The 22,707-nt window shown below is 43.1% G+C and overlaps 1 protein-coding gene across 1 annotated transcript in view; it reads left to right on the forward strand.

Moving 5' to 3' along the window:
* LOC139392798 (synapsin-3-like) overlaps positions 1 to 22,707 on the forward strand; it is a 134,286-nt gene that overhangs the window by 11,950 nt on the left and 99,629 nt on the right. Inside the window, exon 3 of the mRNA XM_071141056.1 lies at positions 17,518 to 17,575. Coding sequence (XP_070997157.1) covers positions 17,518 to 17,575 — 58 coding nt within the window. The remainder of the gene's footprint in view (positions 1 to 17,517; positions 17,576 to 22,707) is intronic.

Raw genomic sequence — 22,707 nt, forward strand, 5'->3', positions numbered from 1 at the left:
CCCAAGCACTGAGTGATGATAAGAGAGGTTGCATCTCTGGACGCGCTAGTTATGCTGGGAGAGGTCACCTCGTGTTTGGGAGGTGGGACAAAGAAGGTATCTGAGGCATGTTCGGTGGGACTAGGGGCTCCGCATTAAACTAAAACAATGATAACTATCCATGGCAACAGTATACAATGCATATTGACATTTGAGAGAGACATAAAGCGAGGCATAAAGCAACCACAGGTGTTGATTGAGAGACCTAATTAAGACAATAAAGGGTAAGACAACAACAGCTAATCAGCTAAGACAACAATAACAGGTAAAATGGCGATGAATGGGCAGAGAGGGTTGGTTAACAACACACAGGGCCTGAGTTCGAGGCTGGGGCCGACAGATAAACAAAAAATAAACTAAGCGGAGTACCGTGATTAATGAACAGTCCCGCAGGCATCAGCTATGTAGCCAAGTGATTATAGGGTCCAGTGAACAGCAATAGATGGAACACGGAAGCCGCGGGGTAGTCATTACTACGTTAGCATATGGGAGACACAGCGTTTAAAGTTAGCAGGCCGGGGTTAGTAGAAGCGTCTGCTCCGACGTCTGGCAAAGGCCGGTTGAGGGCACAGCGGATAGACTTCCGTCGGCAGACCAGTCTTGGTGGTACGGCAGGGTGTCATGTCGACAAAGGGTCTGTAGTAATTTAGTTTGCTAGCCGGGAGATGCGCCTGGCTCGTGGCTAAATGGTGTTAGCTTCGGGGCAGGGCCGTTAGCCACTATAGCCACTCGGTAGCAGCTAGCTAGCAGCGATGAGCCGATGCAAAGGTCCAGACGGCAAGGATCCGGTAGAGCGGTGGATTCTAGCCGTGTTGGGGTAGAGTCCGGGAGGCATCAGCTGTGTAGCCGAGTGATCACTGAGTAGGCCGGGAGGTGGGCCTGACTCAGAGCTAGCTTTGGGGCTGGGTCACTCGGTGGCAGGTGGCTAGCCGTGATGATCAGGAGTAAAGGTCCAGGGCTTACGGCAGGAATCCTGCGTTGTAGTGGAGAAAACAGTCCGATACTGGCAGGCTGGCAAGTATTATCCAGGCTAAAACAAAACGTCTGGTGCCTGTGCGGAAGGTAAAGGCCGCTAGCAGTGGCTGACAATGTTTAAATAGCTAGTAGCTAATTAGCTGGTTAGCTTCTGAGTTGCAACCAGACTGAAGAAAAAAACTGCATTTGTTAATGAGGCATGTTCAGATTCAGTTTGACAGCATCTTTTTCATAAAAGTATGAATGTTTCATAGGTCTTCTGTGCAGACATGGGCCAAACTTAAAAACAAAGACAAACATACTGGATACAATATCAAAAGAAATGTGGTTAAGCATCTCCAATGAAAGTTGGTCTTGACCTAGTTATACACGGTGCAGCAGACGTCCCTCGTATGTACAGTGTAGCGGACCTTTGTGTTCCTATCCGTTTGCCCAGACACCATATCCATTTTAAGCTTAGGTCTATAAGTGAACATACTAAGTGCATGTTTTCAAGTACAAGCTGTCAGTGAGAACTTGAGTGAATCCTTTACCAAACATACATGTTTGTGTGTATTGTGTCAACCATGCAGTCTTCCCTTTGTTGTTGGTAATGTGTGGCAATGGTTGGTAAAAGGCTGTAATAAATATAGGTCTTAAAAAAGTGTTTTTATGCGTAGTGTTTGATATAAACAGCATTGGGATATTACCATATGAAAACTGAGGTGTTTCATTTTTGGCCACACTGAGGCACTGTAGTCCACTTGCCACAAGATCACAACCTACTTGAGCGCTGATGTGTTTCTCCACGTTCACTGCATCTCTGTGTAGAGTAACACTGAGTTATGAACAGCAGGTGGCGCTAGCTGATAACCTATTGGAAAACTCTGATTGAATCTGTACCTGTGCTGAGCATTGCTCCCTGGGTTACCTCTGACCATTCAATACTACCCGTGAACACCTATATGGTCTGCCACCACAATACAGATCTTTTCAAGTGGCACATACATGGCCTGTTGTAATCGTTCCATTTCAAACACATGGGGATTAACTTTGTTTACTCAGTATAGAGTGAGCAGTGCACCATCAAAGAATGAGCTTTGTGGTAGCAGCATGGCCCTTTTCATGTAGACCTACACACTTGGTGTAATTTGCCCCTTGAGGCTCTTCTCTGTTTTATCATCATCTCTTTATATCACTGTAATTCAGTACAATAGACGCGCCTTGCCAGATTGACAATAACCATATGAGTTGGCAAGAGAGCACAAACACATCTGAGACCAGGCTACCAAATCAAAGGTGGAGTAAGAGTGGAGAATAGCAGCAGCTCAACCTTTTAACTATTGAGCAATACCCCTGTGAGAGAAGTACAATTCGTAAAAGCCTTTAAATGCCAAATATTTGGCTGCTGCTTTGGCAACGGGTCTGTATCATGGAGCCGATTTCTTCCCCCTCCTCACTATTTGTTAAAGACAATGTGAACGAATGTGCATTTAGGCATGCTAGTTTTCTCTCTTCAGTTTAACGTGTGGATGAATTGATGGCCGTGTAGTGCTACTACAGATGTCAGTTCTCTGTGAACCCTCCTGCTACCGTCTGTCTGTCTGCATGTCTCCATTCTATTCCATGCACTTGGCTGGCGTTGTAGGGGAAACTTAAAGCTCCAGAAGTGTTTGAATGGGCCTCCATTACCACATTAGTTTCTGATAGTCATTGTGCAGACACTTTAACAGGGTCCAGTGGAATTGGGTCAACACCCTTCTGTCAGCTACCACAATATATGCATCAGTAGGTGTTCAGGTGGCATTGCAAACAGGGTTCAAAGAAAACGATGTAAACGTTTTCTCGTGTTGAATGAGACATATCTCTTTCTTTTAGAGGAGGACACTTGCTAGGGATGCTATGGAAAACGTGATAAAACCCCTTAAGATAAGGTAGTAGATCATGGCTTTAGGTGAAATCTAGGGCTTTAAATCCGTGACTCCCATCTGAAAGTCTGTAAGGTACAGTAGTTCATTAAAAGTTCACTTTCTGGCTGCCTAAGCTTTCCAATAGTCCTCAGATGCTTTGTTTTTTTTTACTGCATCTCCATAAATCAACATTGATCCTATCTCCCGGCACTTTTATTGTTGCTACGGTTGCCAACACAAGTATATTATCTGGAGCAAAAACTATTATAGACAACACAAACCGATAGCTTGGAGAAGGTTGCCCCGGACCTCTGGCGAACGGCCATAAGATAAATAACCACAATAAAACCTGATAATGACGGTCATCCATTCCCACCAGGGAACCAAAAAAAGAGCTGCATTTGTAATTCAGGATCAATGTTTGTCTGATGGGAGGCCACAAACGGGTGCGCCGTTTCGTTTCAAACTCCCAGGTTTCATTTGTAGACACAATGGAACTATTGAAATTGGTCAATGTTTTCCTGCTTTGTCTCTGTCGGTACCTCTGCAATAATCTGGTTTGGATGTGCTTTAATTCCAGGTTAATTCCGTATCAAGATGAGTTATTAATAACACCATTTGACCTATATTCAAGCCTTGGGATCATGTGATGTAATACAGACATTGAAACTTGAAAGCTTTAGTGATCCATGATTACCCAAATATCTTAACCAAGTATGAGAATTAAACATTTTTTATGATGCATTGATAGACGGTGTTAGGTTCTAATTATCAGAGTAAGAACTTGACGGACACTATGAAAGCCTAAACCAAGTTTATTCTTCCCAAAGGATCGAACAGCTGAGCAGACAAAGACATGGTTACAATAGTGGTGGTATATGTACCCCACTTTAGGTGGAGTCTCCTCCTTCTCGCTAAACGTAGCATCTTTATTGCTAGGCAGGAAATAAAATTATACGGGCAATAAACTTTTCCTTCTCCCCAAACGTGACCTGACCTCGACCTCTTTCGTCACTAATCCATGACTCTCTCCCCTCATCAGTGCCTGCCACATACGATTGTTTCCCCTACACTCAGTACATTCCAAGCTTAATTGCACCCACCTTCCTCCTACAGATAACCATTAACTTCTGGTGTAGACCCTCTAAATCATAGCACTCAATATTTCAATAGAATCCCTGATAATTAACCCTATTTCAAGTTTGAGAGTTTAGGAGTTAGAACCCGGAATCCATCAGTCACCCGTTTTGAACATTTAACTCCATTTAACTACTGTTCAACATGACATAAACTTGGAAATGACTTATAAATGGACAAACAATAATAATAAATCATGAACCATTTAAAAAAAATAATAAACATGCCTAACATTCACAGTGACATATACAAACCCAGAGACTTATGGCCTCTGTTCTATGGTCACACCAAGCACACTCTTATTTCCATTTCTCATAGAACACTGAGAATAACATGTCCGTTGGAGCTGTTGACTCCTTCCATCTCAACTCTCTCCTTCTGGTTCCTAGGAGAATGATAGCACATTAGACATTGAAAGGCAACGAGAAACACAAAACATAACAGTATTAACAATGTGGCAATCTATGCATAATTATATATGCATGAAAACCCAAAGTTTGATAACATGACAATTCCCACTCTTTCTTTGCCTGACTCAACGCCTCCAGGATACTTTTCTCCTGAGTTTGGCAAAAATGAAAGCCCTAAAAAGCCTCTTCAAGCTTTCACCCAGTCTTCCCCTTTCCTGCCACAGGCTCTGAGAGGTGTTCCCAAGCCATGTCATTTTCACTTTCTTCCCCATTTCCTCCATTGCCACCTGATAGGCACGTCACCTGATAGGCAGATGCGTAGGCCTAATCAACGCCACTCCTCTTGAGGTAACTTAGCACTGCATATGCTTTCACATCAATGCCTCCAGAATTGTGTCCAGTGTACAAATGCCCCAACATCTACCCTTTTCATATGATGCATTAACCAATAAAGCAAACTAACCCAACTATGGCGGCTAAAGTAGCTCCCAGATCCAACCCATCTGCATGTCTACAATGGAATCTAGTCTTTCTCTCTCTCTCTTTAGCTCTGCTTCCTCTGTCATGGCGTCTTCAAGCTCACCCATTATGCAGCTGGATCTCACTTCATGTGAGGAGTGTGAACCCACCGAGGAGAGACGTGACGATCTTTACCGCTGCAGGTGCTGTAAGGAGTACTATGTGTGGACACACTGCGACGCATGGGTCATTTCCTGACAACATTGACTCTCCCAACAATGCTATTAAAGTAATGCCCGCTACTACTAACACTGCCCATGACGCATATCTCAAATACCTCAAATCCCCAATTTGGACCGTAGTCCAATTCCAGGATGTTACTATCGCCTCCTTCAATAACTGTCCCTACAGCGACTGCCGTGAGAATAACTACTGCATGGAATCTGTCTAGTGTTCGCTGGCTGTTTGGCTGTTATAAATGGGAAAGAGATCAATGACGTTGGAAGAATATCCAACCTGGGTCACAGGTTTCCTGAAAGTTGACAATAGTGTCTGAAATGCCTATCTCTGCTACTTTCTCCATGCTCTGGGTATGTGTAATATTCCCTATATTATGCACAGTTAGCTGTCCTCCCTCTCCTACGAGCTATCACCTGTAACAATATACATAGAGTGGTATCATCCCCAGAAACTATCACCCCGACCTCAATTTATGAGCCCCCACAGATCTCCACCCAGTCACGTTCCATCCCACGTATGTAAACATTCTGTCTCAAACACAGACCTCATGTGTACCTCGCCTCCTGCTACAGATACATTTACACATATATCATTCCATCTAACTCATATGGTCACTACTCTTAATGCACTTCTAAAGTTATAAATATATTTTTTTTAATTCTCAAATCAATTAGTCAATATACATCAGTCCCTCCTCTGGAACAATGATCAATCACTCTTATGTTCCACGAAACCTAAACACATATTGACTTAAACAGGGAAAAGAGAAAATGCATGTTTAATAATTTCACATCACCCTTGATGCGACTAAGACTGGGGACAGAACCGTCCATCCGTTACGTTCCATGCCCATGTGATGCTGGTCTCCACGCCCATCTCATTCATTTTCATCCTTGGGTTTTAATGCAAGACAGACTTTGAGCCTTGTATGCAATCAATTGTACCTTTTCTTAATCTAGTAATCTATCTATATGTATTAATGCGATTTAACAAAGATGTTGATGACATGGTAAAACAAAAAACCTTCATGTTTGAACCAAGCTATCATCCAGTGAGTTCTCTAATAACCTCCCTCTCGGAGGACACTTAAAGACAAGATTTCTAGAGCCTCCCTAGGCCCAATACATTTGAGCAGTTCACCTACCCCTCACAGTTTGAGAGCAACTCTCTCTCGCTGTACCCGAATCATAACAAAAAAAAATTGATAAATTATCCAACCCAAATTTAGAATGACAGTATTTACTTTGAGTCTATCACTTGAATTCAAGCTTCTCAACCTGGCACACATCATCACGGTTAGAATGTACATTTATAAACGGGACCTTTTATTGCCGACTCTTTTCATTACAACTCCCATCTGTCCCTGTTTTCCTGTAGCGAGTGGCATGGTAATGAAAGATCGGTATCTCAAAGCATTCTTAGTCTAAATTGTTCGCAGTGTGTAGACCTTCCTTCATGTCGTGATTCAAAAACAAACAACACTGCATGTTAAATAAAAAAGAAACACATTTGAATAACCAATTATTAATAACCAATAACAACTCTTGAAAACTCCACAAGGAAATACTGGTACCCCAATAGAAATGGTAAAATAGAATAGAGACGGGTGTTTCTCATTCATTTTATAATTAAATCCCACCTGTTTCCATCATTTCTAGTGAGATGGATCAGGACTAACCAGAAAGTCAGGATAGAGGGAATTCGACACCATTGAATATTTCCTATCCCTTTTCTTTCCCTGTGCTTCAGAAACAATTTATAAACCTTTCAAACATTTTCCATCATTCTGCATACCCAATTTAAAACCAAATTGAAAAGACCCCAAAAAATACATCCCACAGTATCAACACCACTAACGCATATTCATAACCGGCAAGTTGTGCTGGTGGGTGTGGTAAACCGTAGGTCAAAAACACACACATGAACAACAGGCCTTACTTATCTGGGAACTCAGTTTTTGGCCTAATCCAGATACTTTTGTACTTAAAACTGCCAAATATCACTAACTGCTCTCCTCAAGACCACAGTCTCGGGGAACATTCCAACGAGAGATAATGAAACCCCCTCTTCTGGAAAAGAAAGTGTACATTTCGTTAGCATTCACTATGCTACATCTTAATCAGCAATCCAAAAGTATTAATTATAAACCAAACATGCTAATGGTAAACCCACTGTCCTTACTCCAATCATTAAGCGTTTGTTTTAATCCACCCCAACGTTTGTGTCCTTTTATTTAGCATGTACTACCCTTAGACACGGCGACTTTATCTCGCCACCGAGTCCAACCATTCGCTGGTCTCTTTCCCCATGATTCTCCATAACCACCGCACCACCATGTTCATGAACTAAAAAAAATGTAAAGTGCATTTTAGGTTTGGTAACCCCTATGCTAATTCCTCGTGACCCTCCACCCTTTCGTCCATTCTAGAAATCTATTTCAGAATAAGACGACATAAAATGTAAATCTCTTTCATAATAAAACAACATAAAATGTCTCATGAGATTAAAAACCCCCTAAGGTTTTCTGAGTTACCAGGAGTGTTTGGCCAGATAATTTTGAGTTGTTACCTCTTTATGAATCCATTCCCCTGGCATTTCGCCTAGATTCTTTAACCCAAAATACTTTTTCCTGTGGCAAATTTTGCCAATTTCTCATTGTAAGGAATATGTTATATTTGATCCCTGGCATCTATTAAAAAGTTGTGTTAAACGTGATCTCGTATGTCTTCCTTCACATAGAAACTGTAATCTCTATGAACCACTATTGATCGTACCGAGGCCATACACCGCTATGTGAAAGTTTCCTGTCCCGCTACTTTCAGGAAGAATTGTTGCTGCTCTTCTTGAAAAAGAGGCAAACGCTTGCATGGCAGCATTTCCTCCGAATGCAGCAGGCTCCATTCCCACTCTACACTCAGTCTTCCAAATGCCCAACGGCCCCACATCTAAAACAGGGATCTCACTCCCTACGCTTTGATGCTTTTTCGCTACGTTTCTTTGTCTTACCTTGGCCATTGAAACCACCGTTAGCGACTTTCCCTGTGGCCATATTAACCCCTTGCACGCCTGCGAAGTGAGCGGAGTTATATTCCATTCTCAAAGCATCCTGCTCTATTTCATCCACTTCCCCCGCAATTGTCGTTTTGATCACAGGTTTCAACCCTGAAACGCACAAATTCTATCAATGTACTCCCGTTCCCAGTATTTCTGTAGCTGAGTAAATCTACTAATTCCGGGTTTATCGGTTTGTATTTTTTGTTGATAGAATGCTGACATCTAAACGCTGGAATATTGAGCTTTTGATTCTGGTTTTATGTCATTGTGGCAAGTCATAATTGCCTCCCTGAATTTTCTATCAGATTAGAATTTTCCGTTTCCAAAATGTTTCCCATATTCGAGCCGAATTGGTAGAATGCTCGTGAATCGGGGCTGTCTGTTGCCATATCAATAGTTCTTATTCCCAAACCTCTCCCGACGATGTCCAGGGTGTTTTAGATTTCTTCACTCCCTTCTATGAACTGTTTTCCAAGGTAGCGCTACCCATTTCCCCGAAGAATAGTTATGGTATTTGTGCCTTTTAATTGGTCATGGCACCTAATACCTTGTATTAGAACCACTACTATAGAGTCTGCAAATGTATTACTGGAGAATACGGATGACCTAATGTCTTATTCCAGGGTTGCGCCTCAAATATCACTGTTGTTGATAACACACATTACCAACATTATTCCCACTTGTCTTCCTATTTCCACATAATCTGTCACAGTTCCCCAGCCCCAATAGGGCATAAACCAACCTCTCTCCTTGTTGCTACTGCTCATATTCTCTGAATCATTTCATCTTTCTCCTTTTCTAACCATGGACTATACTGGCACTATACTATACTGCCTCACACTCTTGTCTTACAGTACTCACAGGAACCAACCCACTCGGGATTTACCCCCTAGGACTTACCCTCTGCCGGTACCAGCCTGCTCAGGCTTACCTTCCGGGACTTACCCTATAGTTTATAGTAGTCACAGGAACTAACCCACTCGGGATTTACCCCCTAGGACTTACCCTCTACAGGTACCACCCTTTTCGGGCTCACCTTCCTGGACTTACCAAAGCTACGACTGGTGGTAATACAATGGGACTACTGAATAAGCTCAGGCTTTCTAGGTCCGTATCCTATAATTGGTTCAGCCTACGACTCTCATCTCCCCAACATGTCAGAATTAGTGATAACAGGTGTAGGAACTGTGCCTACCTTGTTTCTGGTGCCGGCTCCTGTTTCACTGATTCAGAATCAGCACCAACTGTTCGCCGGACACTATGAAAGCTTAAACCAAGTTTATTCTTCCCAAAGGATAGAACAGCTAAACAGACAAGGACATGGTTAAAAATAGTGGTGGTATACAGTGCCTTGCGAAAGTATTCGGCCCCCTTGAACTTTGCGACCTTTTGCCACATTTCAGGCTTCAAACATAAAGATATAAAACTATATTTTTTTGTGAAGAATCAACAACAAGTGGGACACAATCATGAAGTAGAACGAGATTTATTGGATATTTCAAACTTTTTTAACAAATCAAAAACTGAAAAATTGGGCGTGCAAAATTATTCATCCCCTTTACTTTCAGTGCAGCAAACTCTCTCCAGAAGTTCAGTGAGGATCTCTGAAGGATCCAATGTTGACCTAAATGACTAATGATGATAAATACAATCCACCTGTGTGTAATCAAGTCTCCGTATAAATGCACCTGCACTGTGATAGTCTCAGAGGTCCGTTAAAAGCGCAGAGAGCATCATGAAGAACAAGGAACACACCAGGCAGGTCCGAGATACTGTTGTGAAGAAGTTTAAAGACGGATTTGGATACAAAAAGATTTCCCAAGCTTTAAACATCCCAAGGAGCACTGTGCAAGCGATAATATTGAAATGGAAGGAGTATCAGACCACTGCAAATCTACCAAGACCTGGCCGTCCCTCTAAACTTTCAGCTCATACAAGGAGAAGACTGATCAAAGATGCAGCCAAGAGGCCCATGATCACTCTGGATGAACTGCAGAGATCTACAGCTGAGGTGGGAGACTCTGTCCATAGGACAACAATCAGTCGTCAATTGCACAAATCTGGCCTTTATGGAAGAGTGGCAAGAAGAAAGCCATTTCTTAAAGATATCCATAAAAAGTGTCTTTTAAAGTTTGCCACAAGCCACCTGGGAGACACACCAAACATGTGGAAGAAGGTGCTCTGGTCAGATGAATCCAAAATTGAACTTTTTGGCAACAATGCAAAACGTTATGTTTGGCGTAAAAGCAACACAGCTGAACACACCATCCCCACTGTCAAACATGGTGGTGGCAGCATCATGGTTTGAGCCTGCTTTTCTTCAGCAGGGACAGGGAAGATGGTTAAAATTGATGGGAAGATGGATGGAGCCAAATACAGGACCATTCTGGAAGAAAACCTGATGGAGTCTGCAAAAGACCTGAGACTGGGACGGAGATTTGTCTTCCAACAAGACAATGATCCAAAACATAAAGCAAAATCTACAATGAAATGGTTCAAAAATAAACATATCTAGGTGTTAGAATGGCCAAGTCAAAGTCCAGACCTGAATCCAATCGAGAATCTGTGGAAAGAACTGAAAACTGCTGTTCACAAATGCTCTCCATCCAACCTCACTGAGCTCGAGCTGTTTTGCCAGGAGGAATGGGAAAAAATTTCAGTCTCTCGATGTGCAAAACTGATAGAGACATACCCCAAGCGACTTACAGCTGTAATCACAGCAAAAGGTGGCGCTACAAAGTATTAACTTAAGGGGGCTGAATAATTTTGCACGCCCAATTTTTCAGTTTTTGATTTGTTAAAAAAGTTTGAAATATCCAATAAATGTCGTTCCACTTCATGATTGTGTCCCACTTGTTGTTGATTCTTCACAAAAAAATACAGTTTTATATCTTTATGTTTGAAGCCTGAAATGTGGCAAAAGGTCGCAAAGTTCAAGGGGGCCGAATACTTTCGCAAGGCACTGTATGTACCCCACTTTAGGTGGAGTCCCCTCCTTCTCACTAAACATAGTATCTTTATTGCTTGGCAGGAAACAAAGTGATACTGGCAATACACGTTTCCTTCTCTCTTAACGTGACCTGACCTGACCTCGACCCCTTTCATTACTAATCCATGACTCTCTCCCCTCATCAGTGCCTGCCACATATGATTGTTTTCCCTACACTCAGTACATTCCAAGCTTAATTGCACCCACCATATACCTTCTTCCTACAGATAACCTTTAACTTCTGGTGTAACCCCCTATAAACCATAGCACTCAATATTTCAATAGAATACCTGATAATTAACCCTATTTCAAGTTTGAGTTAGAACTCAGAATTCATCAATGGCTTATTGATGGCTGATAGGATCTCTTATTTAATATATAATATTACACTAAATAGCAATCAGTGTTACAACATGTGTGGTGGCTTTGCCACAGTCTTTCTTCATGTTCCCCGAATTGACCTTTCTCATTGTTAATATTTAATAGAATCTCATAGCTGAGTGAACATGACTGTAATATTTATGTTTCCCCTTGGGAGGTGTTTGCACAGACAGCTGTATTAGAACTAGTAGCTCATTAGTACTGTACTGTATATCCAAGCTATTAGGATCTTTAATTGTGGGTGAGGGTTAGTGTTGGTGAGGGTGTCCCATGTCCATCCATCGTTGCCCTCTGCCTCGGGGTCACATTTCCTCCAGGGCATTCCAGAGGAGAGGCTGCTGGTCTCCAGGGAAACGCTGGGCTCCCCTGACAGGCCTGGCCTCCAGCTCTGACTGGGGCACAATGGCGGTACACACACACACAGCAGCTTTCACCACCCACAACATCACCATCCACCATCCTCATCACTTTTTCTCCTTCTGTTTCTCTCACTCATCTCTTTCCTTTTCCCTCATGCTCTTTTTTTCTCTCTCCAGTTCTCATTCCATCTTTCGCTAGCTCTCGGTCTCTCATTCCTATTCTCACCTCTCTGTTTTTCTCTCACCGTCTTTCGGAATCTCTCATTCCCAGGATTCCCTCTCTCCTCCTTTCTCCTGCTTGGCTGCCTCGTCCCTCTCTCTCACCATCTCGCCCTCCTCATCTGACTTGCCATTGGCTCCCTGTCATGCCACATGACATTCTGCAAGCCAAGAAGCTGTCAGGTTGTTGTTCGAATCTGAACAATGTACCGGGTCTTGGATGATCCTATATTAGATAACTCTATCCAACCGTTCTTTGGTGAATGCAATACAATCACTGATGTCATTATTGTCATATCTGTGTCAAATTGATAGTAATTGATGACTGTGGGAAAAATCTGGCTGTGAGTTCTCATTGTCATATAGCCTAACCCATGTTTTCACGTGTAAGAAAGAATAGCAAATTCCAGATTTCATCATCTGTCAAAATACATGACTCACTTTGGCTTTATGGGAGACTAATGCAATGGAGGGAACAGTTTCATGGTAAAGATTCTGGATTCCTCTGCATTATGTTTTTACAATGGGTGTGTGACTGTGTGTAAGAGTGAGTGTTTGGGAAGAACATGGGCCAAATCCTGTCTGGGTGTTTACTCTTGGAACCATGCGAAGGGCTGCTCACCTCCACTTTTAAAGTCCAACTGACCATAAATTGAAGGGATAATTTCAAGTGATGACAGGTTGTACAATGAATGCCTTGGCTTGAAAACATACCAGTAATTTTTAACCCGTACGCGAGCCTCCTGGTCTCGCTTCATGGCTCATGCTCTATTATGGTCATGGTGAAGGTAAGAGTGGCCCTGGATGACAGAGCATTGGTCTTTACTGTATCTAGGTCAGACGCTTTCAATGGTTCACCGCTAACTAAATGACAGGGAAGGATAACCATGGATCTTATAGTCAACAGCTCAACAGCGAGAAAACCTTGAGAAGAAGATCAGTGATGAGATTAATTTGCATCTCATGTACTGTAAAGCAGCATATGAAAAGCAGGGATAGGGGGAGATAAAGGGGTACTGCAAGAAGAGACGTAAGGAGAGAGCTAGTGTGACCTTATACTGCCAGAGAAGACAAACACCAAGGCAGGGAATCAGGGCAGGCGTTACGGATGGTCCTTAGGGGGCCTGGCCCGCCCTACCATACCTCCTTGCCTGTCCAAATAAAATATTAAAATACTGATAATTTATTGGACCGAGACGCACGCCGACAGAAAGACTCATCAATCCCTGATAAATCAGCAGAGCGAGCTAAACAGCGCCCCCTTGTGGTATTATGTGTATCTGACGCTGTCTGGACAAAAATAGTATGGCATGTCATACTCTTTTTGTCCAGGCAGCAACAGCTACACGATTGTAGTAAGAGAGGGGTGCTGTTTAGCTCACTCGGATGCTTTCTCCGGTGAGATAGTTTCTTCTCCTGACAGTAGAGCCTGCTCCGAGCCTTCTCCCGATATTTGAAGGTGCCATGCCCAGTTGATAAGCACCCTGATAATTGCCTCGAATCTGAACCTAAAACTATACCCAAACTAATTTAACAGACATAACAACATGAAATTAATGAAGTAATATGTGATGGGGGAGAAAGGCGGAGAATGGGTGAGTTGATGAGTGAGGGGAAGCGAAAGATGCATAACTATGTAATCACCAATTTATGAATGAAGAACAGGACGGGCCTGTCTATTCTAAATTATAATCTCAAAACGGTATGTACGCTAAATCAGTACACCGAATCCAAGCATTTACAAATGGCAAGAAGACCAAGATGAATGGACGCACATCTGAATGAAAAAGACTGGTGGGGAAGAAATGAGTCACAACATCTCTGATGATTATTCTTCCGATTCAGAGCCTCAGCCTGAACCAACACCTCCGAGGCCTAAGCGCAAAAAAGACAGAACGGTGCGCACTGAGCAGGTGCCTGCGCCACCACCAAATGAAACGGTGAAACAGGAGGGAGGAGGGACGGCCCTGTTTGGATTGAACAAGCCGATGACAATGCTACGGGCCGCTTATTTGCACAAAATGTCATCGTTGAGAGACCAGGCCCTACATCTCAAGAAAAGCAAAACATTAACAACGCATTCACCAGCTTTCCTTGTTTATGTGACATGGACATGCTCCAATAAGCTGACAATTTACTATTTTTGACTGCTGTCATATCGAGACGTATATGAATTATAATGCCATTATTGCTTTTGTGCTGATTTTCACTTTATCAAGCACACTTGGTGCTTTTTTTTAAGCAATACGGCACAAGGGGGTGTGGTACATGGCCAATATACCACGGCTAAGGGCTGTTCTTAAGCGCGACGCAACGCAGTGCCTGCATACAGCCCTTAGCCGTGGTAGCCGTGCTTCTACACCTGCATTGCTTGCTGTTTGGGGTTTTAGGCTGGGTTTCTGTACAGCACTTTGAGATATCAGCTGATGTACGAAGGGCTATATAAATACATTTGATTTGATTTGATTTGATTTGTATATTGGCCATATACCACAAACCCCTGAGGTGCCTTATTGCTATTATAAACTGGTTACCAACGTAATTACAGCAGTAAAAATAAACGTTTTGTCATACTACAGTCTGATATACCACGGCTGTCATCCAATCAGCCTTCAGGGCTCAAACCACCCAGTTTATAATGTTGTTTAGGCTAATGATGTTTTTATTATTTGACTGAGCATCTTGTGCGTCTAAGTGGTTGGGGTATTTTTTTGTATTTTGTTCTAAAATGAAGCTGTTACCACATTCCAACACATGCTTTCTGTTTCATAGTTGTAACAAATGCACTCCACAGATCAAATTATTAGTATTGAACACTTTAATCGAGGTGTTTTTAGTGTTTAAATAGCAGGGGTCTCCAACAGGTCGATCTCAAGCTACCAGTAGCTCACAGCCCAGCTATGAGTAGCTCGCCAAATCATTCTGAAAAAAAGCCATTTATGATCATTTCAGCACCGTTTTGGTTGGGACAGCGCCATAACGCGGATTAATTCATGCCTTTCAATACAATCAATAATTGTATTATTATCATTTATAAGTCCGGGCAGTCAGGCCCTGTCGGGTTTGGGCTGGGAATGAGAACTCTATCACAAGCTGTCAAGTAATCAGACACCGTAAGCTCCCGGCTACTATCCAATCAAATCAATTTTGACATTATCCCTAGTTAGTTCAAATTGGCTTAAAAAAACTAAACGTAACACAATATCTGTCAATTAATTTCCAGCAAAATTGCCCTTGTATTTCTGTGTGGTGTGGATGGTGTGTGTGTGTGTTTGTCTATCATTCATTTTTCCAGCGGTAATGATGCAAAGTAAGCTTACCTGGCAGAATTATATAATGATTATTTGTATCAAATCCGATGGGCTTTTGTTTTTCAAACTCTGTCATGACATATACAGAACTGCACAATTAAAGAGACATTACTCCAAAAAAATTGAAATGTGTTTTTTCCCCCGCCCTAAAAAAATGTCTTCTGGTGTGATTTAAGCATTGACATGGACTCAGAACGTCTAATTTCATTGTTTCTCTATGAAATCATTTGAACTGTTTAGAGTGAAAACTGAAAAAAAAATTACAAACCAGGAAAAATAAAGCTGAGAAAATGGAATATCGGGAAAATACAATGTGCTTATTTGAAAGCTACAAAAAAAAAATGGAGTACCTTTGAACGTGTTTCATAATTTAAAAGTAACCCTCATGTTAGAAAAGGTTGCAGACCCCTGTCTTACAGTAACATGAACTAATAAAACAAATTGTATTCTTACGTTACCTAAAACAAGCGAGAGCATATATGAAATGTATTAATTACACTGTTAGAATGTTGCAGTCATAATGACTGCTCATTGGCTTGAAGGGGGGTCTATTGAGGGGTTATTTTTTATTTATAAAAAAAATTGCAGTGTGCGCACACAGGTGGTCCCGTGGAAAAAAAACTCATTAGTTGGAAGGGCCCCATTCTGTCACAGAAAAGACACCAATAATCTTTTGGGTGATTACCAGAAAAAGTGCAATCCCAAAGAGAAGAGAGAGTGAGTTGAGTTGAGAGGCAGTTACTCTAAATCCCTAACAGCCTGTGTCCTACTGATCAGGAGCCTCCAGCATGTAGAGCACACACACACACACACACACACACACACACACACACACACACACACACACACACACACACACACACACACACACACACACACACACACACACACACACACACACACACACACACACACACACACACACACAGACCAACAGCTAGCATGTAGCCCTTGACAGATTGATAACCGGCCCACGCCTGCTCGGGGTGAGAGTTCACCGGCTGGACCCACAGAGTGTTGGCAAAGACACAGGCTCACAGGCTATAAACGTAGAGCTCTTTAACGCCCAAAAGTGTGCACGAGACGTAGTATATCTGAAATGTCCAGATTTATGTGAATGTCCACCCCCTTCCTCTTCTCCAAACACACACATACCCAATCCCTCGCTTTTTAAAGCGACACCATCACCGCCGGTTTCTGCCTCGTGTTTGTGTTTGTTCCTTGTGTTTTTGTGGTTGTTTGTGTTTGTTTGGTTGGTTATCAGGGCTGTCTAAAAATGTAATCAGGTTTCCTGCTTATGGTGTTTGATGATGCCAGTGAAGCCTGATGCCTGGCCTGTAAGGATGTCACGGTTAGGAACAGGAAATGGGTTTTCAGACAGACAGACTCAGACGACAAAAAAAATGACATCACTGTTACTGTTTGTGTACTGGGACATTGTTCAATTGAGTCATATCTCTTTTAATATCCTGTTGATTTGAGATTCGCCTCTCTCTCTTTACTCTTTCTCTTCTCTTGCTGTTTCTTCATGAGGTGCCTAACCGCCTAATAGGTGGGGGATATGATGTTATGACTGATTATGAGGCTCAGCTGGTTTTTAGTCTGGGAAAGTTTGTATGGTACTACACAAGGACCACAATGTTGTAATCATGGAAACAAATAATATTTGTCAATGGTCTCAAGCTATTTTGGAAAACTTGATGTTTCAGCCTTCCTTAATCAAATAAACAGATTATTCCCGAGGTTGTTTTGACTGCATACTGTTGTTATGACTACATACTTGTCTCTGTTGGCGAAGAAACAGAAGTGTCGTGGTAGAGTATACACAGGTGGCCACTACAATAGATACCTTTGTAATTATCCAGGACTCAGGTGATACTGGAGAAGCTATTTTCTAGTCGTCTCCGACAAAGGTCATTTCACGACTGTAGACAATCTTTCACTGTCTAGAAGCTCCCCTAGGCTACTGTGTGAAAAAAAGGTTTATGAGCTCTGAAAGTTGTGATCGCATTTCATCTCGTCTTATTAGTCTCTTTCCCATTTCTTTCCCCACAGGGCCAAGTATTTCCGAGGGAAGAAGTTGAACGGGGAGTGCGACATCCGGGTGGAGCAGGTTGGTGGCGTTAGGACTGTTGGAGCTGCAGGGGAATGTGGCTGGGGATGGCTCAGACGAGGGATTGGGTTTTGTTAGCTCAGCTGATGCCACTCTTGGGTGACTGACTTGACCCACATCTTTCACAATTTCGTAACCCCATCGTCCACTAGGAATCTAAGCTGTTATATTCAAGCACCATTAGGATAGCATGTTAGAGCTTTAGCAGCTGGGTAGCAGCAGGTATTATGTACCTATTAGACACTAAGTACATGGCTTTTTTACTCCCATGCCTCAGTTAGCCTGTTATCATGCTAGCATGCTCTGTGTTTGTGTACAGTATGTGCTTGGCTGCCTGATGGAATGTACTTATTTTTATATGCAGGGAGAATTTAAATGTTTTCTGGACTCGTGTCAGAAGCAGTCCCTTACAGTTCTGAGTTGATGCTTTTTTATTTGAATCAGAAGCTAGCAATGGCAGTAGTTCGATGAATTATTTCTGACTCTCCCATCAGGTAGCTCTTTTACAAATGGTTTGTCACACCAACTTTCCCCTGAAGTAACCTGTTCTTAACCTTGTAGCACAAACACAGCAGTTTTAATGGGCATTTATCTTCTTTCTTTTTTTATATGAAAAGATGTCGTCAGTGCCAATGTATATGCAAAAATATGCAACCGTCTAGACATACAGTATTTTTGGTGGGTAGATAACATCTAATTTCCCTCCTAAAAGCTTGGCCATACATCTGCAAGCGATTGGGCAGACTGGAGTCGTTGTCTTTGAAATTAAGTGGTGGGATTTATTTGGAGAGGGAAAAAGCAAACCACAAAAGACCAGACCAGGGACTTTATAGGCTGTCTGTTTGCTCAACACTCTACTGTTGTGGTTAGATCTGATTCTCAGTAATATTGAGACCGTAGCTGGGCTAGTGGGGCTTGGAGTTGTAAGTTAAAATCATGCATTTTTTAAGAATTGAGAAATATGGGGGCTCTGCGTTTTTGTAGCAGTTCTCGGCGTTGCTGAGAGCAAGCCCAAATAAAAACGTGGCGGCTCTTAATTAGGACCCTTAAATCAAGAGCGAAGGGGCCGCTATGGGGGTCGCACCCTCAATCCCCATCTAACCCCACTTTTATTTTTGCCAGACCCTCCACTGTTTCTCAGAAGTCCTCCTCCGCTCCTCGCAGGGTAACGAGTCAGATGCTAATTGCCCTCCGCCGCCAGCCTTCCCACCCTACACAGCCCAGCCGGGACCCCTCGCCGGGTGTTAGTACATCTAACATAAAGCTCAAGGATGAAGGAAACCCGATCCCTGTGTGAAAAGTTGGATCAATGGGATGATGGCCCCCTTTTTTTTGTTGAAAACTACAATAAAATCACAGCCCCCTTGCTCTCTCTCTTTTTCTCTCTTTCCTACCTCCTCAGCTCTGCAGTGTTGTTGTCTTCCCTCACCCTGCTCTGAACTCAACTGGTGCCCACGTGCCCAAAGCCAACCTAGCTAGCTCTCCTGCTCTGCGCCCAGCTGCTGCCATATAAGGTGCCAGTCTAAGGCACAGGCAGTGTACAGGCCACCCATAGCAGCTTCTGATAGCTGAGAGAGAGAGAAAGGCAGATAGACAGCCAGAAAGACAGAGAGAATGTGAGAGAGAAAGAGAGGCCTATTGAGGTCTGGTACACTACATGAGCAAAAGTAAGTCAACACCTGCTCATCAAACATCTCATTCTAAACTCATGGGCATTAATATGGAGTTGGTGCACCCTTTGCTGCAATAACAGCCTCCACTCTTCTGGGAAGGCTTTCCACCAGATGTTGGAGCATTGCTGAGGGGACTTGCTTCCATTCAGCCACAAGAGCATTAGTGAGGTCGGGCACTGATGTTGGGAGATTAGGCCTAACTCGCATTCTGCATTCTAATTGATACCAAAGGTGTTCAATGGAGTTGAGGTCAGGGCTTTGTGCAGGCCAGTCAAGTTCTTCCACACTGATCTTGACTAACCATTTCTGTATGGACCTCTCTTTGTGCACTGGGGCATTGTCATGCTGTAACAGGAACTGAACTGTCCCTGAACTGTTGCCACAAAGTTCGAAGCGCAGAATCGTCTAGAATGTCATTGTGTGCTGTAGCGTTAAGATTTCCTTTCACTGGAACTAAGGGGCCAACCCGAACCATGAAAAACAGCCCCAGACCATTATTACTCATCCACCAAACTTTACAGTTGGCTCTATGCATTGGGGCAGGTAGCGTTCTCTTGGCATGCGCAAAACCTAGATTAGTCTGTCGGACTGCTAGGTGGTGTAGCGTAATTCATCACTCCAGAGAACACGTTTCCACTATTCCAGACTCCAAATGGCGGCGAGCTTTATACCACTCCAGCAGACCCTTGGCATTACGCATGGTGATCTTAGGCTTGTGTGCGGCTGCTCAGCAATGGAAACCCATTTCATGAAGCTCCCGACGAACAGTTATTATGTGGATGTTGCTTCCAGAGACCGTTTGGAACTCGGTATTGAGTTTTGAAACCAAAGACTTTTATGCACTTCAGCACTCGTGTTCCCGTTCTGTGAGCTTGTGTGGTCTACCACATCGCAGCTGAGCCGTTGTTGCTCCTAGATGTTTCCACTTCACAGTAACAGAACTTACAGTTGTCCGGGAACAGCTCTAGCAGGGCTGAAATTTGACAAACTGATTTGTTGGAAAGGTGGTGTCCTACAATGGTGCCACGTTGAAAGTCAGTGAGATCTTCAGTAAGGCCATTCTACTGCCAATATTTGTTTATGGAGAGTACATGGCCGTGAGCTCGATTTGATACCTGTCCGCAATGGGTGTGGCTGAAATATCCTATTCCACTAATTTGAAACGGTGTGCACCTACATTTGTATATATAGTGTATCTCTTGATATACTCCTCTGCCCAACCCCATTAAAATATTTCAGGTGTGAGCATGTTGTCACAAAACACTCTCCTCCACACCGACGAGGCCCTGTTTTTGAAGGTTAACTTTCCCGGCGCCTCGACATGTATAAAACACTGAAACACAGAGTGCAAAACGTCTTCAGAACACTCTCCATTGCATTGTGCAGATTACAAACAGATTACAAGCAAAACTTTTTTTTACATTCAGCTCATAGCTAAGGCTCTATATCGGTGTCACCTTGTCTCTGAATAGCATAGTTTCAGAGGGAACGTATGCGTCGTTTCATATACTCTTCACACTCATGTTTCACTGGGTTGCATGAATAGAACGGAGAGCAGTGCATCAATTGAATTTTAGGTCCCACCTAACATTAATCAGTTGATTATTTGTGCTCCATGCATTTTCACGAGTTCCATAATAATGAGCGTTATCGTCTAGCGTGGAGCTAGCATTCGGCATGCTTGTCCAGTGACAGCTTCAGCAAAGTTTGAACGTTCTGCTGTGTGGTACACATCTGCAAGTAGGCGTATACGATACATGAAGAGAGTGTGAACAAATCCCATCACTGTCATAGTTTTCCAAGCTGCAAGATCAAGTTTAACAAGTAAAAGAAGATGCTGTGTCTGATTTGCTAGACCTTCTTGAGGGCCAGATGTTACCCTAGGTACCACAGGTATCCTGCCTCATGCCAGGCACGTCCAACTAAACTCGTTCCCAGGGTTTTTCTTTGGCACCGATCAACCTTGGCTTGGCCTTGAGCTGCTGCCCAGATCCTCATTGACTTACCCTCTGGGAGTCTTATCAATCTCTCAATAAGTGCTCCAAGATACCCTGCGCCATTGACTGTGCCCACTCTTATCTCTACACACTTGTGCCAGGAGATCTTGTGTGTGTTCAGATTGTTGATGTGACTCTAAAGGGGCATACACGGGGCTTCTGGGTTTTTTCCACTATCTCCCACAATGCCTTTTGTGTCTCTTTTGAAGTCTCTTGGATGTGTGCTCCCTTTCTGTGCTCGTGGGCTAAGCAGTGCCAAGCGGAGGATCTCGGTCATGACATCCAGTTTCTTTCCCCTGTGAGTAATGTTTTTTTCCAAGGCTGCTTGCTCGTTTCATCTGCGTCAATGTGATATTAACATCACAGGCATGATTCAAATGCAGCAATAATAGCCATCCACTGGGTACATATTGGTACTCGACAACCCTTGTTCATGAGTAGAGGAAAATAAGTACTCAATTTTGCGCAATTGGACAAATTATGTGATTTAGAATGAGTTCTAGTCGGGTCAGAAGGGGCAACATCTGCTCACCAGGCCTATGACCTCAGTGAGAACAGAATGCCTGCTCTGCTCCGCTCTGCTCCCCTCCACCTTGTTCTTCCACGCTCCTCTCTTCTGCAGTAATGGAGATTCACAGCCAATTGGGTCTGTGTAATCCGTACCCTTAGTAATCGCCTCACGTCTCCACCCTCAGAGGTTCAGGGCATCTGTGTTGACGTTGTTACAAGATTGATGTTCAGTTGGAAATCTTTTACGAGGGATCAGCACTGGCAAACTGTACAAAGACTCCTGTTGCCCTTTCTTGACCAACTCGGACAAGTGCAGCTGTGCCCTATATAGATGATAATAAGGTTTCTATTATGGAAAGGTTGCTGCTCTCCTCAGACTCCACTGCCTTACAATGCAGCACACATTTGTTTGTTCAGATAAATGAGGTGAAGTGTATCGAGTCCAAGTAAATAGTCATTTCTGCTGTTGAAAAACAGCTATGTTTGGACCCAAAGGAAACCACAAGATAGGAGGAGCCTTCATTTGCCTACCCCCACATCTACGTTCATCACCAGGAGCTATTTTAGGTTTCCCACTCCGGCTGTTGCTTTTGTATATATCGAGAGGGATCTGGTCAGGGGGACTGTTTCTTTTACAGGAGATATAATGGGCCATGTAATGATTGGGGGTGGTAGGGGGGAGGAGCAGGAGGTTTAGTCTAAATGGGTCTCGCACATGAAGCAGAGAATCCTTTCTGTGATAGAGCTTGCCACAGTTCTAGGAGTTGAGCTATTGTCATTGTTTATCCGTACCCTGTGTCCTAAGAGCGTGACACCTCATGGATTGTTGTATCACAGTTGCAGATGTCAATATCGATCACAGGCTTTTTGCCGACAGAAGCCGTCATAGTGTAGTAAAATCACTTATTATCACATTCTGAATGTTGGGATAATGCTTTAGATTTGCATGTGG

Source organism: Oncorhynchus clarkii, chromosome 33 (genome assembly GCF_045791955.1).
Source record: "Oncorhynchus clarkii lewisi isolate Uvic-CL-2024 chromosome 33, UVic_Ocla_1.0, whole genome shotgun sequence".
In the NCBI taxonomy this organism is placed as follows: Eukaryota; Metazoa; Chordata; class Actinopteri; order Salmoniformes; family Salmonidae; genus Oncorhynchus; species Oncorhynchus clarkii.